The sequence below is a fragment of the Lynx canadensis genome, chromosome B2 (assembly GCF_007474595.2).
Source record: "Lynx canadensis isolate LIC74 chromosome B2, mLynCan4.pri.v2, whole genome shotgun sequence".
NCBI classification, from domain to species: domain Eukaryota; kingdom Metazoa; phylum Chordata; class Mammalia; order Carnivora; family Felidae; genus Lynx; species Lynx canadensis.
In genome coordinates this window covers 97,924,223-97,946,315 of record NC_044307.1, presented here as the reverse complement: position 1 = coordinate 97,946,315, position 22,093 = coordinate 97,924,223, and the positions used below count along the sequence as shown (strand labels likewise).

Genomic DNA, 22,093 nt, shown 5'->3' with positions numbered 1-22,093 from the left:
TATTCAGACATAAGGGAAGTCACAACAAATGTATCCGTACTGTACTTGGACTTTCTTTTAAAAAAGGTTTTCTGTTACCAGACTTTATCAATAAGAAATGTTACACATTCTTACCATCACATTCTTTCTTTGAAAGATGTTGGCTCATTCTCTTAAAAAGGCGTTCCTTTTACATTTTGAGATTGTGTTTGTGTCCGTATGGATGAAGGGATTTTCATCTGGAAAGTAGGTTTTTTGCTTGTTTGGTTATATCTAGTAGTTATTGTTTGAGCCTTAGCTGTTTGCCTGTACCAGGAGGGTAGAAGATAGGAGTATGAATGCCATTGTTTTGATAAGAGTTTGTAATCTGGGTGGGGTGGAAGGATTAGGTTTAGACAAGTCTGTGAATTATATCCATAGCACAACAAAGTAAATGTAAGAGCAGTGAAAACAAGTGCTTTGGAAGTTAGGTGGATAAACTATTTGCATTTGGTTGGTAACGATAGTGGGGATCTAGAGTTCAGGAAAGGCTCTTGAGAGTAGGTCAATTTTGACTAAACTATTAAAGGATGAGAAAGATTTAATGGGTTGAATGGTGGGGGTGGGGGTCCAAAGAAGAAATCATACGAGGGGGGGCTCCTGGCTGGCTCAGTCGGTGGGCCCTGTGACTCTTGATCTTGAGGTCATGAGTTTGAGCCCCACACTAGGTGTAGAGATTACTTAAAAATAAAATCTTTAATAATAATTAAAAAACGAAATCATGAGCAAAAAGTACAGAGGCTGGAAAGCATGGAACATGTTAAAAATACAGATCAGTTGAAGCAGAAATCATTCATTGATTAAGTGTGAGAAAAGATCTGAAAAGTTGATTTAAGTCAAAAGGAGAATCTTGTATGCCTAGCTGAAGAGTTCATATGTTTTTTGGTTGACAGTATGTCATTTTTGGACATTTTAGAACATATTTTTACAGTTGTATGCAAATTAATGTGATAACGTTTCATAGAATGAGAAAGAACAGAGATTAAGAAGCAGAGGGATAGGGGTGCCTGGGTGGTGCAGTCGGTTAAGCGTCTGACTTCGGCCAGGTCACGATCTCGCGGTCCGGGAGTTCGAGCCCCGCGTCGGGCTCTGGGCTGATGGCTCAGAGCCTGGAGCCTGTTTCCGATTCTGTGTCTCCCTCTCTCTCTGCCCCTCCCCCATTCATGCCCTGTCTCTCTCTGTCCCAAAAATAAATAAACGTTGAAAAAAAAATTAAAAAAAAAAAAAAAAAAAAAAGAAGCAGAGGGATAATGTGGGCCTGAACAATGGTGGTGGCAATAGGAAGAAACAGGACATTCTTCAGATACTGCAGAGGTGGAATCTTTTCTTTTTAAATTTTATACTGTGTAAGTTTATATCATATTATATAATTATATATACTTTGGTAAAGTATATATAATGTAAAATTTCTAGTTTTAGCCATTTTAAATGAACAATTCAGTAGCATTAATTACATTTACAATGTTGTGCAGCCATCACCACTGTTTACAATATTTTTCATCACCCCAGACAAATTATATACCTATTGACAATAACTCCCCATTCTTTTTCCTCCAGCCCCTGAAAAACTCTAATTTACTTTTTGTCTCTATAAATCTGCCTATTCGAGTTATTACATGTAAGTGGAATCCTACAATATTTGTCCTTTTGTGTCTAGCTTATTTCGTTTAGCATAACGTTTTCAGATTCATTCATGTTGTAGCATGTATCTGAACTTCATTCTTTTCATGGTTGAATAATATTCCATTGTATGGATATAGCACATTTTTATTCATCTGTTGAACGCTTTTTGTTTTATTTTTAATTAGAGCGCAGGCATGAACAGGGGAGAGGGGCAGAGAGAGAGAGAGAGAAGAAAAAAATTAAGCAGGTTCTGCACTCAGCATGGAGCCTGGTGTGGGGATTGATCCCATGACCCTGGGATTATGCATGACCTGAGCCAGGATTCAGAGTGGGACACTTCAACTAGCTGAGCCACCCAGGTGCCCCTATTGAATTGTGAATAATGCTGTAGTGAGCATTGTCATATAAGTATCTCTTTAAGTCCTTATTTTCAGTTTTTTGGGGTATATATTACTAGGAGTGGAATTGCTGGGTCATAGGGTAATACTATGTTTAGCTTCTTGAGGAACTGCCAGACTGCCACAGAGCTGCACCATTTTGCATTTCTACCAGCAATGTAGATGGGTTCTAATTTCTGCATATTCTCTTCGCTTATTTTTCATTCTTTAAAAATTATAGCCATTGTAATAGATGTGAAGTGGTATTTCATTATGGTTTTGATATGCATTTCCCTAGTGGCTAATGATTTTGAGCATCATTTCATTTGTTTGTTGGCCATATGTATATCTTCTTTGGAAAAATGTCCATTCAAATCTTTTGTGCAGAGCTCGATGTGTTGTTTATCTTTTTTTTTTGTTAACTTGTAGGAGTTCTTTATACATTCTGGATATGAATCCCTGCTAGATACATGGTTTGAAAAGATTTTCTTCCATTCTATAGATTGTCTTTTCACTTTCTTGTGTCTTTTTTTTTTTTTTAATTTTTTTTTTCAACGTTTTTTATTTATTTTTGGGACAGAGAGAGACAGAGCATGAACGGGGGAGGGGCAGAGAGAGAGGGAGACACAGAATCGGAAACAGGCTCCAGGCTCCGAGCCATCAGCCCAGAGCCTGACGCGGGGCTCGAACTCACGGACCGTGAGATCGTGACCTGGCTGAAGTCGGACGCTTAACCGACTGCGCCACCCAGGCGCCGCGCTTGTGTCTTTTGATGCATGAAAGTTTTTAAGTTTGATGAAGTCCAATTTATTTTATCTTTCATTGCTTGTGTTTTTATTGTCTAAGAATCCATTGGCAAATCCACAGTCATGAAATTTTATCCCTGCATTTTTCTTATAAGAGAATTATGGTTTTGGTGTTGTGTACATTTTTTTTTTTTTTTTTTAAGTTTTGAGAGAGAGAGAGAGACAGAGCATGAGCAGGGGAAGGGCAGAGATTGGGAGACATAGAATACGAAGCAGGCTCCAGACTCTGAACTGTCAGCACAGAGCCTGACATGGGACTTGAACTCATGAACTGGGAGATCATCACCTGAGCTGAAGTCAGATGCTTAACCAACTGAGCCACCCAGGCACCCCAAGTTGTGTAAATTATTTATATTTGGATATTAACCCCTTGTTGGGTATATCATTTACAGATATCTTCTCCCATTCAGTAGGTTGCCTTTCCTTTTTGTTGATTACCTTTGCTGTGCAAAAAGCTTTTTATTTTGGTGTAGCCCTAATAGTTTATTTTTGCTTTCATTTTCTTTGTTCTATATCTATACTTTAGTGATTAATATGCTATTCCTTTGTATCATTATATAATTATATATACTTTGTGCCTTTAGACAAGTTAACCTTTCTGGGCGTCAATTTTATTTATTTATTTTGACAGAGAGAAGGAGGGAAAAAGAGAGGGAGGGGCAGCGAGAGAGGGAAAGAGACTCTCAAGCAGGTTTGCATCAGTGCAGAGTTCAGTGTGGGGCTCAGTCTCACAAACCGTGAGATCATGACCTGAGCTGAAATCAAGAGTTGGGACATTTAACCTACTGAGCCACCCAGGCAGCCCTCAACATTTTTAAAGTATAATACATACATGCATGCCCTCAGGGTTATTGGGAAGTCTAAAAGAGAAAATTCATGCATTCAACAATTATGTATTAAGCACCTACTATTTGCCAGGCATTGTGTTAGGCAGTGGAATGTGGGATAAACAATGTAGGCGGGATCCTTATTCTCTTGAAGCTTACATCCTAGTGTGGGGGAGATGAGTGACATACTACATATAAACAATAAAATATCAGATAGTGATATGTACTGTGTAGAGAAGTAGAGTATTCAGAGAGTCTTCCTGAGAACATTCCTTCATGCTGTGACAAAAGGCAGCCAGTTATTCAGAGGTTTGAATTGGGTAGGAAAAGCCTGTTATAGGCTGAATGAACAGTTGTGTGTGTACAAGAGCCTTTAAGGCAAAAAAAAGTTGGGCATATTCCACCAACAGAGAAGACCAGAGTGGCAAGGGTATGTCAGGTGAGGAGAATAATCTGGGATAAATTCAGAGAGGGAGCTGGGGTGCAGAGCATGTCTGTAAGCCAGGGAAAGAAGTTTGGATTTTAAGTTTGGATGGGAAGGTTATTGAAGGTTTTTAAGCAGAGAAGTGACAAGATCTTGACTATTTTATTTCTTAATGAGAGGAGAATAGTTTTTGGCCACTTTATATACCCTTTTATGGGTAATGTCTTTTCTACTTAAAATGTTTATTTAAAAAATTTCAGTTACAGGGGCGCCTGGGTGGCTCGGTCGGTTAAGCATCCGACTTCGGCTCAGGTCATGATCTCACGGTCCGTGAGTTCAAGCCCCACATCAGGCTCTGTGCTGACAGCTCAGAGCCTGGATCTTGTTTCAGATTCTGTGTCTCCCTCTCTCTCTGCCCCTCCCCTGTTCATGCTCTGTCTCTCTCTGTCTCAAAAATAAATAAACGTTAAAAAAAATTAAAAAAAAAATTTTAGTTACATATTTAAGAAATCACATACTGGGGGCAGCTGGGTGACTCAGTCGGTTAAGTGTCTGACTCTTGATATTGGCTAAGGTCACAATCTCATGGTTCATGAAATAGAGCCCCTAAGCAAGCCCTGCAGCACAGAGCCTGCTTGGAATTTCCTCTCTCTTCCTCTCTCTCTCTCTCTGCCCCTCCCCTGATTGTGCTCTCTCCCTCTTCTCTCCCCCCTCAAAATAAATAGACATTTGAAAAATTAAAAAATCACATCCTATAAAATATCCTGCAGGTGGTCCCTGGTTATAATGGTTTGACTTAGGATTTTCCAATATAAAGTATGAAGTTGATACGCATTCGGTGGAAACTGTGCTTCACATTTTGAATTTTGATCTTTTTCTGGGCTAGTGGCATGGGGTACAGTGCTGTTAATGGTACTGGGCAGCAGCCATGAACCACAGCTCCCAGTCAGCCATGTGATCATGAGGGTAAACAACTGATGCACTTAAAACCGTTCTGTAGCATACATCCATTCTGTTTTTAACTTTCAGTACAGTATTTAATAAATTAAACGGGTTTCCTTCTTTGTTACCAGAGTATGCAGGGGGTATAGGTGGCAGATGAACCCAAGTTTCTGAAATCTTCCAATTTAGATAATCTGATGATAGTGAGTAGTGTTTAGTCAATCCTCTTTTGTCTAAAGCTCTTTTGTCTAAAATTGTGTCATATTGGCAACAGTGTGCCTTTATTTTAAAAATAAGTTTTAGTATTTAGAGTTTTAACTTTTTTTGAACATATGGGATATTTACAAACTTACAAGTGAAAGAAAGCACAGCAGATACTTTACTCAAATTTTAGTGATTTATCAATTTATAGTATTTATGTTGTCTTCATACCAAAAAACGTAGCATCGAATTTTAACATATAAAAGCTTATAGATGTTAAACCTGAGTATGGTAAACATACTGATTTTTTAGGCAGTATGTGCTAAAGGATTTATAGGTGAAGCATCTTGATATCTGTAGTTTACTGGAAGATAGGTCAGATAAAAAAGAATGGGGAGGGGGATGCGTGGCTCAGTCCGTTAAGCATCTTACTCTTGATTTCAGCTGAGGTCATGAACTCACTGTACCTGAAATCAAGCCCCCAAACTTGGCTCTGTGCTGACAGCGGGAGTCTGCTTGGGATTCCCTCTCTCCCTCTTTCTCTGCTCCTCCCCCAACTCATACATCCACATGTTTTCTCTCCCCCCCACCCCCAATAAATAATAAACTTAGAAAAAAAAGTGGGAGGGGAAAGAGGGAACTAGAGGTAAAGCCAAGAGTTGCAAAATGTTAACATTTGGTGAATTTAGATGAAGGATGTTTTCATTGTGATATCTTTCAACTTTTTTGAAGGTTTGAAATTTTTCAAAAAGTTGGGAAAAACATTAGTCACAGGGAATAAAAAAATTAATTTTTAGAGGTATGTGTCAGTATTATAAGAAATGACTTAGGATGAAAATATATTACATTAGGATACAATTATGTGGGGGAAATAAAATGAAGGGCTGGCTTGTTCATGAAGTTTTGTAAAGGGAAATTTTGTAAATGGTAAATGTATGAAATTGCTGTGGTTTTTAGGTTTAATTGGTGTGTTTAAAAGTGATGGAACTAGGGGCGCCTGGGTGGCGCAGTCGGTTAAGCGTCTGACTTCAGCCAGGTCACGATCTCGCGGTCCGGGAGTTTGAGCCCCGCGTCGGGCTCTGGGCTGATGGCTCGGAGCCTGGAGCCTGTTTCCGATTCTGTGTCTCCCTCTCTCTCTGCCCCTCCCCCGTTCATGCTCTGTCTCTCTCTGTCCCAAAAATAAATAAACGTTGAAAAAAAAAATTAAAAAAAAAAAAAGTGATGGAACTATTTTATTTTAAAATGTCAACTCATATCAGAAATGACATCTTTTGTACCTCTTCAGACTTCTGGTGAAAAATTTGAGATGCCAAATGAGAAACCTACAAGTAGGTACATGAGTTTTACAAATTCTTTTGCGGTAATGAAGCAAACAGGTTTGAAGATTTAAGATCTGGCTAATGTTCTTTCAGCTCTTTGGGTTCCAGGAATATGGTGCTAAGAGTTCACTCAGTTATACTACACCTTGGCAGATCATACTGGCATGGGCAGATGGATGTGACTATTTTAGCAAAAGGCATTATATAGCTTATGAAGCGCAGCCATATTAACCTTCTCCCAAACCTGTACTATTCCCACGGACATAAAAACTTTATGTTCACCTGCTGAGAGCAGTCATAATATGTTGTTATATAGTTTAAGTCACAGAATTGTTTTATGACTTTGTAATTTCCCTTTTCTGTAAATGTGTATTGATTTCTTTAAAAACTATATCATAAGTAAATGGTATTACTAACATAATTTTTACTAGCTATAACACTAGTAATTTATAAATGAACTTAAAAACAAATTCTAAGTGTCTTTTAAAAAACTACCTGGAAAGACCTCACTTGTGGTAGTTACTTTCACTTGAGATCATTCATACAGAGATTTGGAATGTGTGCTATGAATGTTTAATTGTGCTGGAAATCTAAATGCCAGTGTCTTCCTGTGTAAACCATAGCTTGTAGTACTTATTGATTGACTTCTGTATTCTCCTAAAAGGTTAAGATTTAATTTTTGGATTGGAAGAGTGAGGCGTACAAGGTACATATACATTGTGCAAAACTACGTAACTGAAAATCGTGTGTACTTTTTTTGGCTAGAGACATTGGGAGAATGTCATTCCTCTTAATAGATCAAGCTGGCTAATAAAGAGACTTCTGCATTGTTCTTATAACCTTATCAAACATTTCCTTGGTTTTATAGAAAATGGGAGACTGTGGAGGCTTAATTTAATGAAATACAGATTAAAAAATCACCAGTGGTATTTTCAAGTGTCTTGAAAATAACCATGAAAATCAGAAAATTAATATTACTACCATTTCATTCTCAGACCCCATTTAAGTTTTGTCACTTGTGTCAGTGAAGTTGTTTATAGCAAAAGATCCAGCTCAGAATCACACATGACATTTAGTTGACATGTTTCTTTAATCTCCTTTAGTCTGGTACAGTTCTTCAGCTTTTTCACTTCCAAAATTACAGGTCAGTTATTTTGTAGGATGGCTCTGGATTTGGCTGGTGTTTAATCATGATTAGATTCAGATTTATATCTTAGGCAGGAATTTCACAAAAGTGATTCTGTGTTCCTCTTATTATGTTCTATCAGATGGCATATGATTGCATTTTGTCCCATTGCTGGTAATGTTTACTGAGCACCTGATTAAGATAATGTCTGCCAGGCTTTCTGTATTAGTTTCTTATTGGTGCTGTAACAAATTCCCACAGTCTTAATGGATTATTACATTATTGCAATGTAAATTTATTCTCTTACAGTTTAGGAGGCTGGAAGTCCAAAATCAATTTCACTAGGCTAGTCATGGTGTTCGCAGAGCTGGTTCTTCCTGGAGGCTCTTGGTTAGAGTCTATTTCCTTGCCTTTTCCAGCTTCTAGAGATAGCCTGGGCTCCTTGGCTTATGATTCCTCCTTCCATGTTCAGAGGATATCACTCCACCATCTGCTCCTGTTGTCATATCACCTTCTTTGTCTTTGACCCTCCTGCTTCCTCCTTATAAGGACCCTTGTGACTATATTGTATCCATCCAGATAACATAGAATACTCTTCTCTCTCAAGATCTTTAATTTAATTGTATCTGTAGAGTCTTTTTTGCCATGTAAGATAATGTAGTCACTGGTCCTGGCTATTAGGATCTGAACTTCTTGGGTGGCAATTATTCAGCCTACCATACTTTGCCACTGTGAAATTATTTTTTCCCTTTTGTAATTTGTGGGAAGGCATTTGAATCCCTTGTTCTTATTAGTGGAGAATGGTATTTAGAAACTAGATCTGGGTACTAGTGTGCTTACTGCTATTGGTCTCACGCACTGTTCCTAGGCTCACTTAATAGACAGTGCCTATATGTGTATGTATATAAGTCTACGTCTGTAATCCTTTATTAAAATATATTAGTTTATAGCAATATCTTCAATTCCAATTCAGTACCACAGGATTCATTCTTATTATTTTCTCATATATATAACTCCCTTCTGAGTCCAGTTATCCTTTGTGTATTAACTTATTTTATCAATCCCCCTGTATGTTACCAGTCTCCTTTTCTGTCACCACCCCTTTCCCTCTATGGATCCCTCTTCACCACACCTGGTTGGTTCTGCTACCTCCTGTCACCTAGCTCTCCATGTGGATGCTTTCCTCAAAGCATGGTGGTAACAGGGTAGTTGGACTTCTTACATGGTGGCTTTGGAGCATTCTGTTATAGGCAAAGTTCTTTTACTTATCTAACATCTCATTTAAGGACTGTGATTTTGTAGTTTTTTTAGTATTGTGAAAAAATTTATATTAGTATTAGCCAGCTAGACTCCATTTAGATGATCTCATTTTTGTTGGCAACATCCAAAGCATTATAGTCAGGAGCCAGTGTACCATATGCCTTCTTAATCACGCCTGATCAGGGAGTTGACCATGGCCCTTGTCAATATCATAGAGCTTCTTCATAATCTGTCTGATCTGGTGCTTGTTGGCCTTGACATCCATAATGAACACAAGTATTGTTGTCTTCTATCTTCTTCGTGGCTGACTCATTGCTCAGGGTGAACTTGATGATGGCATAGTGGTCAAGCTTGTTGCTCTTCCAGAGAAAATATTTGGGCTGCCTTTGGAGTGTCTTGGGCCACCAGAAGGTGGGTAACATGCAGATCTTTTTTTTTTTTTTTTTTTTTTTTGTGGCTGTGGTTGCCTTTCAGCACTGCCTTCTTGGCCTTCCAAGCCTTTGTTTTGGCTTTGGCTTTGGGAGGGGCAGGGTTTTTTTTCCTTTGCTTTCTGCATGCCATCTTTGCTAAGAGGTACATTTTTTTTAAATTAAATTAAATTAAATTTTATTTTATTTTATTTTTTTGGGTACATTTTTATTTTATAACTTATTATTTTTTTTTTTTAACTTGGGAGACTTATTCAAGTGATTGGTAGTGAGTTTATTAGTAAAACAATACATGATATTTTGGCTTGGTTTAATTCCTTTTTAGTTGAATTGCAGATTTTTTTCTGAGGACTAAAATAATGCCTTTCATAACTTATATGAACCTATTTTAACTTCTTATGGGTTTGGGTGACTTTTCTAATTTAACATTTTCATGATTGAATAATACCATTTCCGCTTAGCTTCCTTAATAAGCTGCATGTTTCAACTATTTTATACTTTCTGTACCTCCTATAGCAGAAGGGAAAGGAAGAAAGCATTTCTCAGAAATTACTGATTATGTGACTAAGTATTTTGGATTCAAGTCATTTTTTTGCGTTTTTTGATTAGAAGTTATTTAAGTCTCATATGCAAATGGTTGCCTGGTAGTTGAACAAAATTTTCCAGATAGATCATTTGTTTGGAGTGGCAGAAAAATTAACCTATATTGTGAATTTTTCTTAAAGGTTATTTGAGAAGGTAGTACTTTGATGTTCCAACAAAATTTAGCATGGTAATGAAGGTTAGTATGTTATTAACTGGTTTTGTCTTCACAGTGAAAAATGCTTCAACTTATCATCTTATTTATTTATTGTTTTGACAGAGCAAATTCGATTAAAGAATATCAGAAAAGTATATGGAAGATGTATGTGGTATCGTTTACGGTTATTAAAACCCCAGCCAAATATTATTCCTACTGTAAAGTAAGTAATTGGTTTCAATTAAAAAAATACTTCTTATTCTTTGCTAGGTATCATATAAAATATGGGTGTAATGATGAATAAGACATATGTTTAAAGAAATTGTAGCCTTAGTAGGGGTAAGATGTGAGTTTGAGAGCTGTCTGAACAGAATGATTTAGGAGAGAGAATGTACTTTTTTTTTTAATGTTTATTTACTTTCGAGAGACAGAGCATGAGCAGGGGAGGGGCAGAGAGAGAGGCAGACACAGAATCAGAAGCAGGCTCCAGGCCCGAGCCGTCAGCACAAAGCCTGACGGGCTCAAACCCATGAACCATGAGATCATGACCTGAGCCGAAGTCGGACGCTTAACCAACTGAGCCACCCAAGGCACCCTGAGACAATGTACTTCTGACTTGAGGGAGGGTGGGAGAAAGGGAAGTCAAATCTTGAAGGAAGACCTTGTGCATCTTGCCAGGATTTGAATTTTGCCTTAAAGATTATGGGGGAATCTTTAAAAGATTATCAAAAACAGGGAGGTGACATGATCAAGTTTGCATTTCATAGTGATAATTAAGGTTTATTGAGCACACACTGTATGCCAGATGTGCTAAGGCTTTATGTGTTATCTCCTAATTTTATCATTAACTTCAAAGTAGATGTTTTTGCTGTTTTCTGAGATGAAGAACCTGAGACTAAGAGGTTCTCTTCGCTCCTGGAGAGCTAGAAGCGTTCCTGGAGCTAGAAGCGGTGGAACGGGGACCTAGTCACCCTTTATTTTTGCACGCCAATCTGATTAAACAAGCCATTAGAATTTTTAATTAGAGCAAGAGTGTTTGATTTTGTGAAGCAAGGGGGCCTGGGGTCTGCTGGTTTAGAGACTAGGCTTTGGACCTTCACCCTGAGTTGTCAGTTTTGAGGTAGTAGATGAATCTGATAGGTGATGAAAGAGTTGCCATTATAGGAGGACTGTATCTTGTGAATTACTTACATCTGTCTATCCAGTAGATAGGAGGGGAAGAACTAGCAGAGGAAATTAGTAAAAGTAGAACCATGTATTTTTTGATCTTGGTTTAAATGATGATGATAATTTTCAACATCTCTAACTTCAAGGGTTTTAAATAGTTTTTCTTTGTAAGGTTTGACTTTGCCTAGTTTAGTTCCTTTACAGAGGAAGGGAAATCTTAGCTTTGGTGTTAAGAGTTCTTCAACGATGCAAAACTAAAACTCAAAGTTAGTGTTTACAAGAGTAGTTTTATGTTCACTGTTGACTCTGCTTTTGCTTCTCATAGTTTTATGAGGCAGCAAGGCAAATATTTTTGCCCTCCCAATCTCTTCTTTTCTGGGCTTTGGTCAACACTTTGTTAGTATCTGAACTTCAGTTTTCAAGGAAAAAGCCCAATTGTGTAAAGTTCTCTTCAGTGATTAGCAAACTGATTTACTTAAATGAAAGTACAGATTAAGGGATGTTTATAAGTAAGGAAGAATTAAATAGATAACTGGTAACAATTTTAGATAAGGTCAGAAACCATCAAAACCTTTTTGCTCCATAACCTTAAAGCATTCTTTCAGAATTAAGCAGTCATTGTGTAATGCTCTAATTTGTGGAAGTTGGTTCCAAAATGACCTTTAAAATATGCTTAAAGAAAAACACGAGACTTCACAAGTTGATCACTGACCCTATATGTAGGGAAAAATGCTTATCTTTTCACAGGACCTAAATAATGTTTTTTAAAAATTGGGTGGGGATCATGATGAAATCCATTATGTTTCCACCTTTGCTTGGTTTTTAGGAAATGAAAACCTGGCTTTATTGGTGGTTATAGTTTTCATCAGCCTCTGAGGGATTCTGTTATAAGGTTGTCTTCTCTTCCCTTTATATTTTGTCTCAGAGAGCCAAGTGCTACATGTAAAGCTATCATGGGGTGTAGCATATCCTAGGTGTTTTCATTTTCCTTCTACCTTTGTTTGCTTTTAAATCTTGTTTATTTGTTTGTTTTTGGTGGTTTTCAATTTTACTTTTATCTTTGTTTTCTGAGCTTTCTTAGCCTTTTGGGGGAGTTGGCAGAACGAAATGTGGAATTATTAACTTGTGTGGGAATAAAGTAGGTTTTCAAGTGTTTTTTAGCAAATTGAAGGTATAGCGAACTTTGGGTTTGAATTAAAAATTACTGTTTAGGGACACTTGGTTGCCTCAGTTGGTAGTGTCCAACTTCAGCTCAGGTCATGATCTCATGGTTCATGAGTTTGAGCTCGCATTGAGCTTGCTGCTGTCAGCACAGAGCCCACTTAAGATCCTCTGTCCCCCTCTCTGCCCCTCCCTCGCTCACACTCTATCTCAAAAATGAATAAACATTTATTTTTAGAAAATTACTGTTTAAATTATTTTCATTATTTATTCAGTAAGTAGTTATTATTGTATGCCTATTATGTATGTATCAGGTGTTGTACCAAGAGCTGATATATTGTGATTAACAAATAGATGTGGTTCAACAACTTAACAGTTGTGAGAAATACAAGTAAACAGGTAATGATAATAATAAGGGCTGTGAGGTGGGTGCCATGAAAGAGCAGAGGAAGGGCTCTCAACTCTGGCTTGAGACAGAGAAGGCTTCTCTGAGTGAGGTCAGAGCTGAGATTTGGGTCAGAGATACTAAGAACAGCTAACAGGAATCGATTGTTTGCTATCAGTGAGGCACCTTCTAGGTGCTTTACATACCTAATCTCATTTAATTATTAAATCTACCCTAAAAATTGGAAACCAAGTTGTAAAGGAGAAAGCGACTTTCCAAGATCTCTAAGTTAATAAGTAGTGAAGCTGGGATTTGACCTCAGGTAGTTTTATTTCAGAGCCTATGTTCTTAATTACCTCTCCCTACATAGCTAGGTAAGAGTGTTCCAGTTACGGCATCCTCTTTGTCTTTGGGTGTTTAGGTAGTATGGAAAGCCGTTTGCAGTACTGTATTTTGCCCTTAATAAGAATTAGAACGTTATTTTGGCCAGATAGAAAGAAATTTGCATCTGAATGCCAACTGTGTTTAAGCTACTCTGGGGTTAGTCAAAACTGAGTGAGATACTGTCCACAGCTCAAGGAGCTTGCAGTGAGTTCGAGGGGGAGAGACATGGTTTTACTTCTTTTGCTTCTTTTTGGCTGTTTCTCCATTGATGACCTTGGCAAAGGTAAGGCTTGCTTTGAGGTATGAGTCTGGAAGGATGAATAGTGTTTGGATAGGCAGAAATGGGGAATGGGAATTCTAAGTAGAAAGATTCAAGAGCAAAAGCATGATGGTGGGAAAAGCTTAGGGAGCTTGGGGAGATGGGTTTTTTGTGTTTGTTTTAAATAAGGGTGATAAAGGTCATTAGGTAGGTTGGAACTTGATCATAGAGTCTCATTCCAAATAAACATATTTAAGCTAGATTTCTACCAAGTGAGCTTAAACACATGGAATGTTTTCTGTCTTTGAAAACGGGTCACTCCAATTTTGTTTGGTTAGGTTTCCTATGATTCATTTTATGTGTTTAACAGTTCCTACTCAGCATAACAAATTGATGTAAAGGGCATAAAAAAATAAAAATTGTTCAGTTTCATCACTTAAAGATAGCCACTATTAAGATGATTTACCATCTATATTTTTATTTATAATAAACTTTTATCTGTAAAAATAGCATTATATAATACATATATTTTTGAAAGCTGTTTTTCTTTTTTTTAATTAAAATTTTCTTTGAGTTTATTTATTTTGAGAGAGACAGAGACAGTGCAAGTGGGGGAGGGGCAGAGAAAGAGGGAAAGAGAGAATCCCAAGCAAACTCCACACTGTCAGCACAAAGCCCAACATGGGGATTGAACCCACAAAACTGCGAGACTGTCCTGAGCCAAAACCAAGAGCCTGCGCTTAACTGACTGAGCCACCCAGGAGTCCCTCTTTTAAAAAGTTAACAATAGATAATCTTCCACAGCAAATACTGTCTTTATTGCCTAGATGATATTTCACTTTATGAATATACTGTTAATTTATTTGTCTACTACTCTATATTGATGGACATCTCTGTGTTTGTTTTCTGCTGTTATTTATATCTGTGACCAGTTTTTTATCCTTTGTATACTTAATTCTAGTTTATTTCCTTCTAAATTTCTTGAGGTAGATTGTTAAAAGGGTGTGTACTTTAGGGTTTTTGACCGTATTGCCAGATATTTTTTCAGAGTTTAGAGTGTATGAGTCTTCCTTTTTTCTTTAGCCTCTCCAACACTGCTAATATCAGTCTTTTAAATATTTTTACTAAATAAAACATATTGGAGAGGAGAAATTAGGTTTTTTCCAAACCATATGTTCCTTTATATCCTTTTTTAACCTATATGTGCATCTTTCTATATCTGTGTTGGCTAATTGTTTGGTTGTGTCTTGGTTTATTTAATTAATCTCCTATAAATGGTTTATTTAATTAGTTCTATATAAATGGACATTGAGTTTGTTTCTGAAGTTTTACTGTTATAAACAAGGCTATTCCTTCATCATTGCATAATTGACCCATTTTTTATAGTTTATCTTAGTGAAAGTGTAATTGCAAGGGTAAGAGCAGCTCTTTTTTTACATTACATGGTTTACTGAATACTTAGTATTGATATATTTTGATCTAATATAATGAGACCAATAAGTTAGTAAGTTGAATTAAGTTCTACACATAAAATTCTGCAAATAGTAATTGAGGGAATATCACATGCAAGACTCTAGATGCAAGACTATATTAGATTCTAGAGAAGTCATAGGTAAAAAAGACACTGTTCTGGCTGTAACAGGAGTTTACAACCTAGAGATTGTAGAATTGACTCAATAGCATAGCGATGTATACACTTTAGATTGTTTTATTGCCTTGATCTGCCATAATGTCTTTATAGACTCTTAAAGGAAAACCATATAGATGTATTTATTTATACTTTACTTATCTTTTTCCTAAACAGGAAAATAGTTCTGCTTGCAGGATGGGCATTGTTCTTATTCCTTGTATACAAAGTTTCCAAAACAGACCGAGAATATCAGGAATACAATCCTTATGAAGTATTAAATTTGGATCCTGTAAGTAGTATTTTTATGTAATGCACATTAGTTTATTGATCCCATGAAAATACTGTAAGTCTAAATTCTAAAAGAAATTGGGTTGTGCCTAAAGAAATGAGACTTTGGATATTTAATCTATTATTCTAATGTATATATGTTTTTTAAGCTACAAATGTTGATTACCATTCTAGTAAGTCTTGGTTTGTAATCGCTAAAATGTAAGAATATTTGAAGTAGATTAGAAATTAGTATATTTTTTAAAGACTTGTGTAGGATTGGTTTAATGCAAAGTTAAAACCAGGAGTTCATTTATGTTGGTTGAATGATAAAAATCTTATGACCCTTTGTTAGATGACACTAAGGCAGTGTGTTTAAGTCTTTGTGTCTTACAAAGAACTGGTTTCATTGTAACCTTGGATATACTCTTTAGGTGATTTCCTGATTGAACTTGATTGATGGATCCCAATAGAAAATTAGTCTTTTAGATATATCAGAGGAAAGTTAGAACTGAAATGAATGCTAGAGATCCTCTAGCCTTTTTTTCCAATGGAGAAAACAAGGCCTGAAAAATTGTGTCTTGCCTGGAGTGCCATAACTTCTTAGTAGCCAAGCTGAATCTAGTGCTCTTTCTATTTTTCCCCCCAAACCACTTTTTTTACTTCTAGTATTTGCTCAGTAGATGGCTTGATCCAGAGGTTCATATAATATAATATAAATATGAAACGTACCTAGTTTTCTGTTCTGGAGAAGCAAAATTTGCTTTAAGACTAATAAAAGATTTGTGGGCAACTTAATGCCATAAAAATTAATATGAGAAGTTTATTAATAGAAATTGAGTCTAATTAGGAAACAGCTAAGGTAACCTTCTTAAGTATTTATTTAATATTAAAATATTGATAAGCAGATGAAACCAGATTTTCTTCAGATTATTTCTTAGAAGGGAAGTTAATCTTTGATTTGAGGGTTTCTTCAGAGAGACTTAATTTACTGTGATCATTCTTTGGTATTTAAATGTTACTGTCCTTTTATTTCAATGTGGCATTATGTAGTTTTACTCTTAAATCATTGGTGCCTAGTGTACTGCACAACATGTAGGTGCTCAATAAAATAAATATATTGGACAAAATAAGTGTATTTTTATTAAAAATACATGGGATGAAATTTAAGGGACAAGTATATAGGATGAAAACACTTTCTCTTTCTGAAAATATTTAAAAAATTTTTTTTAGTATTTATTTTTGAGAGAGAGAGAGAGAACAAGTTGGGGAGGGGCAGAGAGAGAGGGAGACACAGAATTCGAAGCAGCCCCCAGGCTCTGAGCTGTCAGCACAGAGCCTGATGTGGCGCTTGAACCCACAAACTATGAGATCATGACCTGAGCCGAAGTTGGACACTTAACCAACCGAGTCACCCAGGAGCCCCTCTGAAAATATTGAATAGTTTATATTTTAAGTTCAAAATAGGATGAATTATGTTTTTATAGCATTGTGCTTAGTTTTACTAAAACAAAGCTTTCCTTTCAGGGGGCAACGGTAGCAGAAATTAAGAAACAGTATCGTTTGCTGTCACTTAAATATCATCCAGATAAAGGAGGTGATGAAGTTATGTTCATGAGGATAGCAAAAGCTTATGCAGCGTAAGTATCATAGGACCCATTACACGTTTTTAGAAGTGGTAAAGAAAGTTCTTTATTTGAATGAAATAGTCAATTGTAGTCGGGCACTTTGAAATGCTAAAAACCTCATATGTTGAATCTATTCTTTATGGAACTGCATGACAACCCAAAAGTGCTAATTTAACTAAGCTTGAATTTTAAGTAAATTAGTTAAAGTAGTGCTTTTGCCCTGTGATGTTAGTTAAATTAAGTAGTAAGTTAATTGAGCTATTTTCGAAGTATCCTGATTAGAAGAAGATATGCTTACACCTTGTTTTCATTTCTAGGCTTTTATTAAGCTAGATCTATTTCTCTTGTTTTGGAAATGTAGCTGTCTCATTAAACTATGTAAAGACTAGTTTAATTTTTGGGAAACAGTATAGAGTGTATAAAATTAGAGGTAGCTCTTCCTTGAGTGTTAATATTACAAGAGGTAAAAGTTAGCTGGATTCTTCAGGACTCATAGGCATATCCCCATATAGCTCTTGCATTGAATTAAAGAGTAAAATACGGACAAGATATTTTCTGTTTTTAGTGGACTCAGTGATGTATCATTTTGTAAGCTGATTTTAAAAATAGAAGTAAGTCATAGGATACTCAGATATAATAGCAAACTGTGAAAGTGGCATGTGAATTACAGAAGTTTGGGAAATAATCATTTTATGCTTAATAAAAGTCTATTGACTGTGTTTCCTGTCCCCTCTTTTTTGTGAGTTGCTTGTTACATATGTGAATATGATTCTGCAATAAAGCAGTGCCATTAGGAGCTTCTGAAGGGTATACTACATTTTCTGCATAGCAGATGTCCTCCAGATTACAGTCTTTCAGTTGGTGTCTCCCCCTTTTTTCATTGTGTCTCCTCCGGCCATTTACTCTCATTGCACAAGTGTTTCAGTGCCTTAGTTGCTGTCTTCAGGTAATTTCAGAAGAATTCAAGATACCCAGAGGAAGTCAGATAGCTAAGATTATTTAGTAATTTTAATTTTAGTTTAAATTTAGTTTTCAGGTATTGTAACTTTACTTTAAGTTTATTTATTTTGAGAGCGAGAGAGAGCAAGTGAGCTGGGGTGGGGCACACACAGAGAGAGAGAGAGAGGGAGAGAGAGAGAGAAAATCCCAAGCAGGCTCTGAACTGTCAGCGCAGAGCCCAATGTGGGGCTCGAACTCACAACCATGAGATCATGACCTGCGCCAAAATTGAGTCAGATGATTAACTGACTCAGCCACCCCAGGCGCCCCAGGTATTGTAACATTTTTAAGTTCATGAATTTGTCCTCAAGTTAATGGAAATCTGACTATGATGTATGGTCACTTTTCTAAAAAGTACAGAAGAATAATATATGGCTTTTGGTTTTAACTCAATTACCTGATCAAGATACAGAATGTTTTGTGTTTAAAATGTCTTAAATAGTTGATGGTCCATCAGACAAATGAAGGAGTAAAATGATTATGGGACCCAGAACTTTGAGATCTTGTAGCTTGTATAAGTATAAATGAATTAGATAAAGGTACATTTTACTAATTACAAGTTCTGAGTGATTGAAGTTCCTGTTTTTTATGCATTACTCTAGCAGCCCAAGTATAATTCAAGCAGCATTTAAAGGCTTTGATCTGCAAAGCTTTTTAGAATTTGCTTTGGTTATTCAGGAGATTTTCTTTTCCCTTATGTGCCCATTACAATAATAGGCTTGGGTGATTCCTATTTCTTCACACCAGTTTCTAACTTAAAGAAAAGGAGTTCTGGTTATTTTTGAGGAGTTAGACCAACTATTGAATTTTCTGGTTCATAGTTTCTGTTTTTTCTATAACCATATAGTTGAGATTTGGTTTTTGGGTGTAAAACCTGTTTTTAACCTACTGTATAGAGGTTACTTTATTTTAAAGGAACATTTTTTTTAAGTTTATTTTTTAGAGAGAGAGAGACAGAGCGTGAGCAGGGGAGGGGCAGAGAGAGAGGGAGACACAGAATCAGAAGTAGGCTCCAGGCTGTGACCTACCAGCACAGAGCCTGACTGGGGCTCGAACCCATGAATCGTGAGATCATGAGCTGAGCTGAAGTTGGATGCTCAGCTGACTGAGCCACCCACGCACCCCTAGATGTTATTTTAAAGCTTTTTTAATTTTTAAAAACATGTGTTTTCATGTGTTACTGTATATGAATATGTAATTTTGGTTTACGTAGTCAACTCAGGGTCATTCACCTATAATTTAATGAAAGCATTCTCTAGATTAGGTTGTATGATCTGGGGCCCCCAAAACTGTATACAGAGTATATGTGTATTTGTAACTGTGCATTTTTCTAGAGCAGAAGGGTTATAGATCTTATCAGATTTGTAATAGAATCTATGACACAGCCTCCTACCTCCAAAATTAAGATATGTAATCATGTTTAGGAAACCTTATACTCATTGAATTTTTGAAAGTTATGTTAATATCATTGGTCTTGTTTAAGCTCATTATATATGAATTATACTAAAATTACATAACTTTTAAGTACTTTAAGTCTTAGAAGTGGTATTTTACCAAAGCACTAATAACTGTCCAAAAATTAGTTGCTTTCTAACAACTTTTTTAAAAGTTGATGATTCCTTTAATTTGAATATTGAACATGGTGCGTGTCTCACACCAGTTGTACAAGTCAGCTTAATGAATGGGTTAATGGAATTGTAATCAGCAGTGTGTGCAGTTTGAAAAAATCAAGTGCTTCTATGATGTGAACTATGCTTTATTTTGTGAAATTTGAGGGCATTGTTTGGAAAATAGAGCAGTTTATTATGTTGCTGTCATCAGAAAAGTAGAGGGGATAGAGTTATGTTTGGGAAAAAATTCTGGTTAGAAGGGCGAATAGCTGAAGTCCTAAGTGAGTGGGCAGTTGTACAGGGAAACCAGGGCAAAATTTTTTGAGAAACATCCCTCCCTTAGCAAAACAGAGCTACCATACGCACCCCTCCTTCTGAAGTTGCAGTCTCTCTGATAGTGCTTTTTGTTGGCTTCTTTATTTTACTCTGGCCTTGGTCAAATAGTGTAAGTGGAGTTATGGTTAAAAAGGGACTGAGGATGTCAACGTACTTGTTTCCTTAAATGACCAGAGAAGTTTAAAAATATTTGCAATCCCTGTTGAACATAGATATAAAAATTCTCAACAAGGTATTACCAAATCACCTTCAACAGTACATTAACAAGATCATTCATCACAATCAAGTAGAATTTATTCTGGTGCAAGAATGGCTCAGTATCTGCAAAATCAGTCAGTATGATACACCACATTAACAGAATGAAGAATAAAAATCAGATGTTTATTTCAATAGATGTAGAAAAAGTATTTCACAAAATTCTTATGTTTATGATAACATTCTCAAAAAAGTAGATTTAGAGGGAATGCATCTCAACATAATAAAAGCTATATATGAAAAACACAGAGCTAACATCAAAGTCAAAGGTGAAGAACTGAGCAGGAATAAGACTAGGATGTCCAATGTCACCATGTTTATTCAACATAGTACTAGAAGTGCTAGACACAGCAATCAGAAAAGAAAAAGAAGTAAAAGACATCCATGTTGGTAAGGAAGAAGTTAAATTGTCATCATCTGTACATGGCATGATACTGTACATAGAAAACCCTAGGGTGGCTCAGTTGGTTAAGTGACTTTGGCTCAGGTCATGATCTTGCTGTTCCCAAGTTCAAGCCCCATGTTGGGCTCTGTGCTGACAACTCAGAGCCTGGAGCCTGCGTGGGATTCTGTGTCTCCCTCTCTATTTCTCTGTCCTTCCCCTGCTTGCACTCTGTCTCTCTCCTTCTCAAAAATAAACATTAAAAAGGGGCGCCTGGGTGGCTTAGTGGGTTGAGCGTCTGACTTTGGCTGAGGTCATGATCTCACAGCTCGTGGGTTCATGCTCCGTGTCAGACACTGTGCTGACAGCTCAGAGCCTGGGGCCTGCTTCGGATTCTGTGTCTGTCTGTCTCTCTCTGCCCCTCCCCCACTGGCAGTCTCTCTCTCTCTCTCTCTCTCTCTCTCTCTCTCTCTCTGTCTCTCTCTGTCTCTGTCTCTCTCAAAAATAAATGTTAAAAAAATTTTTAAAAAATTAAAAGAAAAAAAGAAAACCCTAAAGATCTCTAAAAAGCTATTAAAAGTAATAAATGACTTCAGTAAAGTTGCAGGATACAAAATTAGTACCTAGAAATCAGTTGCATTTTTACACACTAATAATGAAGTAGCAGAAAGAGAATTTAAGAAAACGGTTCCATTTACAATTATATCAAAAAGAATAAAATACTTGGAAATAAATTTAAGGAGGTGAAAAATCTATACTCTGGAAACTATAAAATACTGATGAAAGAAATTAAAGATGACGCAACCAAATGGAAGGATATTTTATGCTCATGGATTGGAAGAATTACTATTGTTAAAATGTCTGTATTACCCAAAGCAATCTACAGATTCCATGCAATCCCTATCAAAATACCAACAGAACTAGAACAAATAATTCTGAAATTTGTATGGAACCACAAAAGACCCTGAATAGCCAAAGCAATCTTGAGAAAGAAGAACAAAGCTGGAGGTATAACAATTCCAGATTTCAAGCTATACTACAGAGCTATAGTAATTAAACTGTATAGGAGTGGCCCAAAAATAGAAACATAGATTAATGGAACAAAATAGCCCAGAAATAAACCTGCGTTTATATGGTCATTTAATCTATGACAAAGGAGGCAAGAATATACTCTGGGGAGAGACAGTCATTTCAGTAAATGGTGCTGGAAAAACTAGACAGTTACATGCAAGAGAATGGAACTGGACCACTTTCTTACTTCATACACAGAAATAGACTCAGAATAGATCAAAGACGTAATTATGAGATCTGAAACCGTAAACCTAGAAGAACATAGGCACTAATTTCTTGGACATCCACCATAGCAGTCTTTCTAGATGAAGATCATAAGGCAGGGGCACCTGGCTGGCTCAGAGCATTCAACTCTTGCTTTCATGGTCATGAGCTGAAGCCCCACATTGGACATGGAACTTACTTAGAAAAAAATAATATTAAAATCATAAGGCAAGGGAGACAAACAAAAATGAACTATTGGGACTAC

At 36.5% G+C, this 22,093-nt stretch overlaps 1 protein-coding gene across 1 annotated transcript in view; it reads left to right on the top strand.

The window, feature by feature from the left end:
* SEC63 (SEC63 homolog, protein translocation regulator) overlaps positions 1–22,093 on the top strand; it is a 76,287-nt gene that overhangs the window by 7,119 nt on the left and 47,075 nt on the right. The window contains exons 2-4 of the mRNA XM_030316076.2: positions 10,214–10,313; positions 15,251–15,365; positions 16,871–16,983. Of these exons, the coding sequence (XP_030171936.1) occupies positions 10,214–10,313; positions 15,251–15,365; positions 16,871–16,983 (328 nt within the window). The remainder of the gene's footprint in view (positions 1–10,213; positions 10,314–15,250; positions 15,366–16,870; positions 16,984–22,093) is intronic.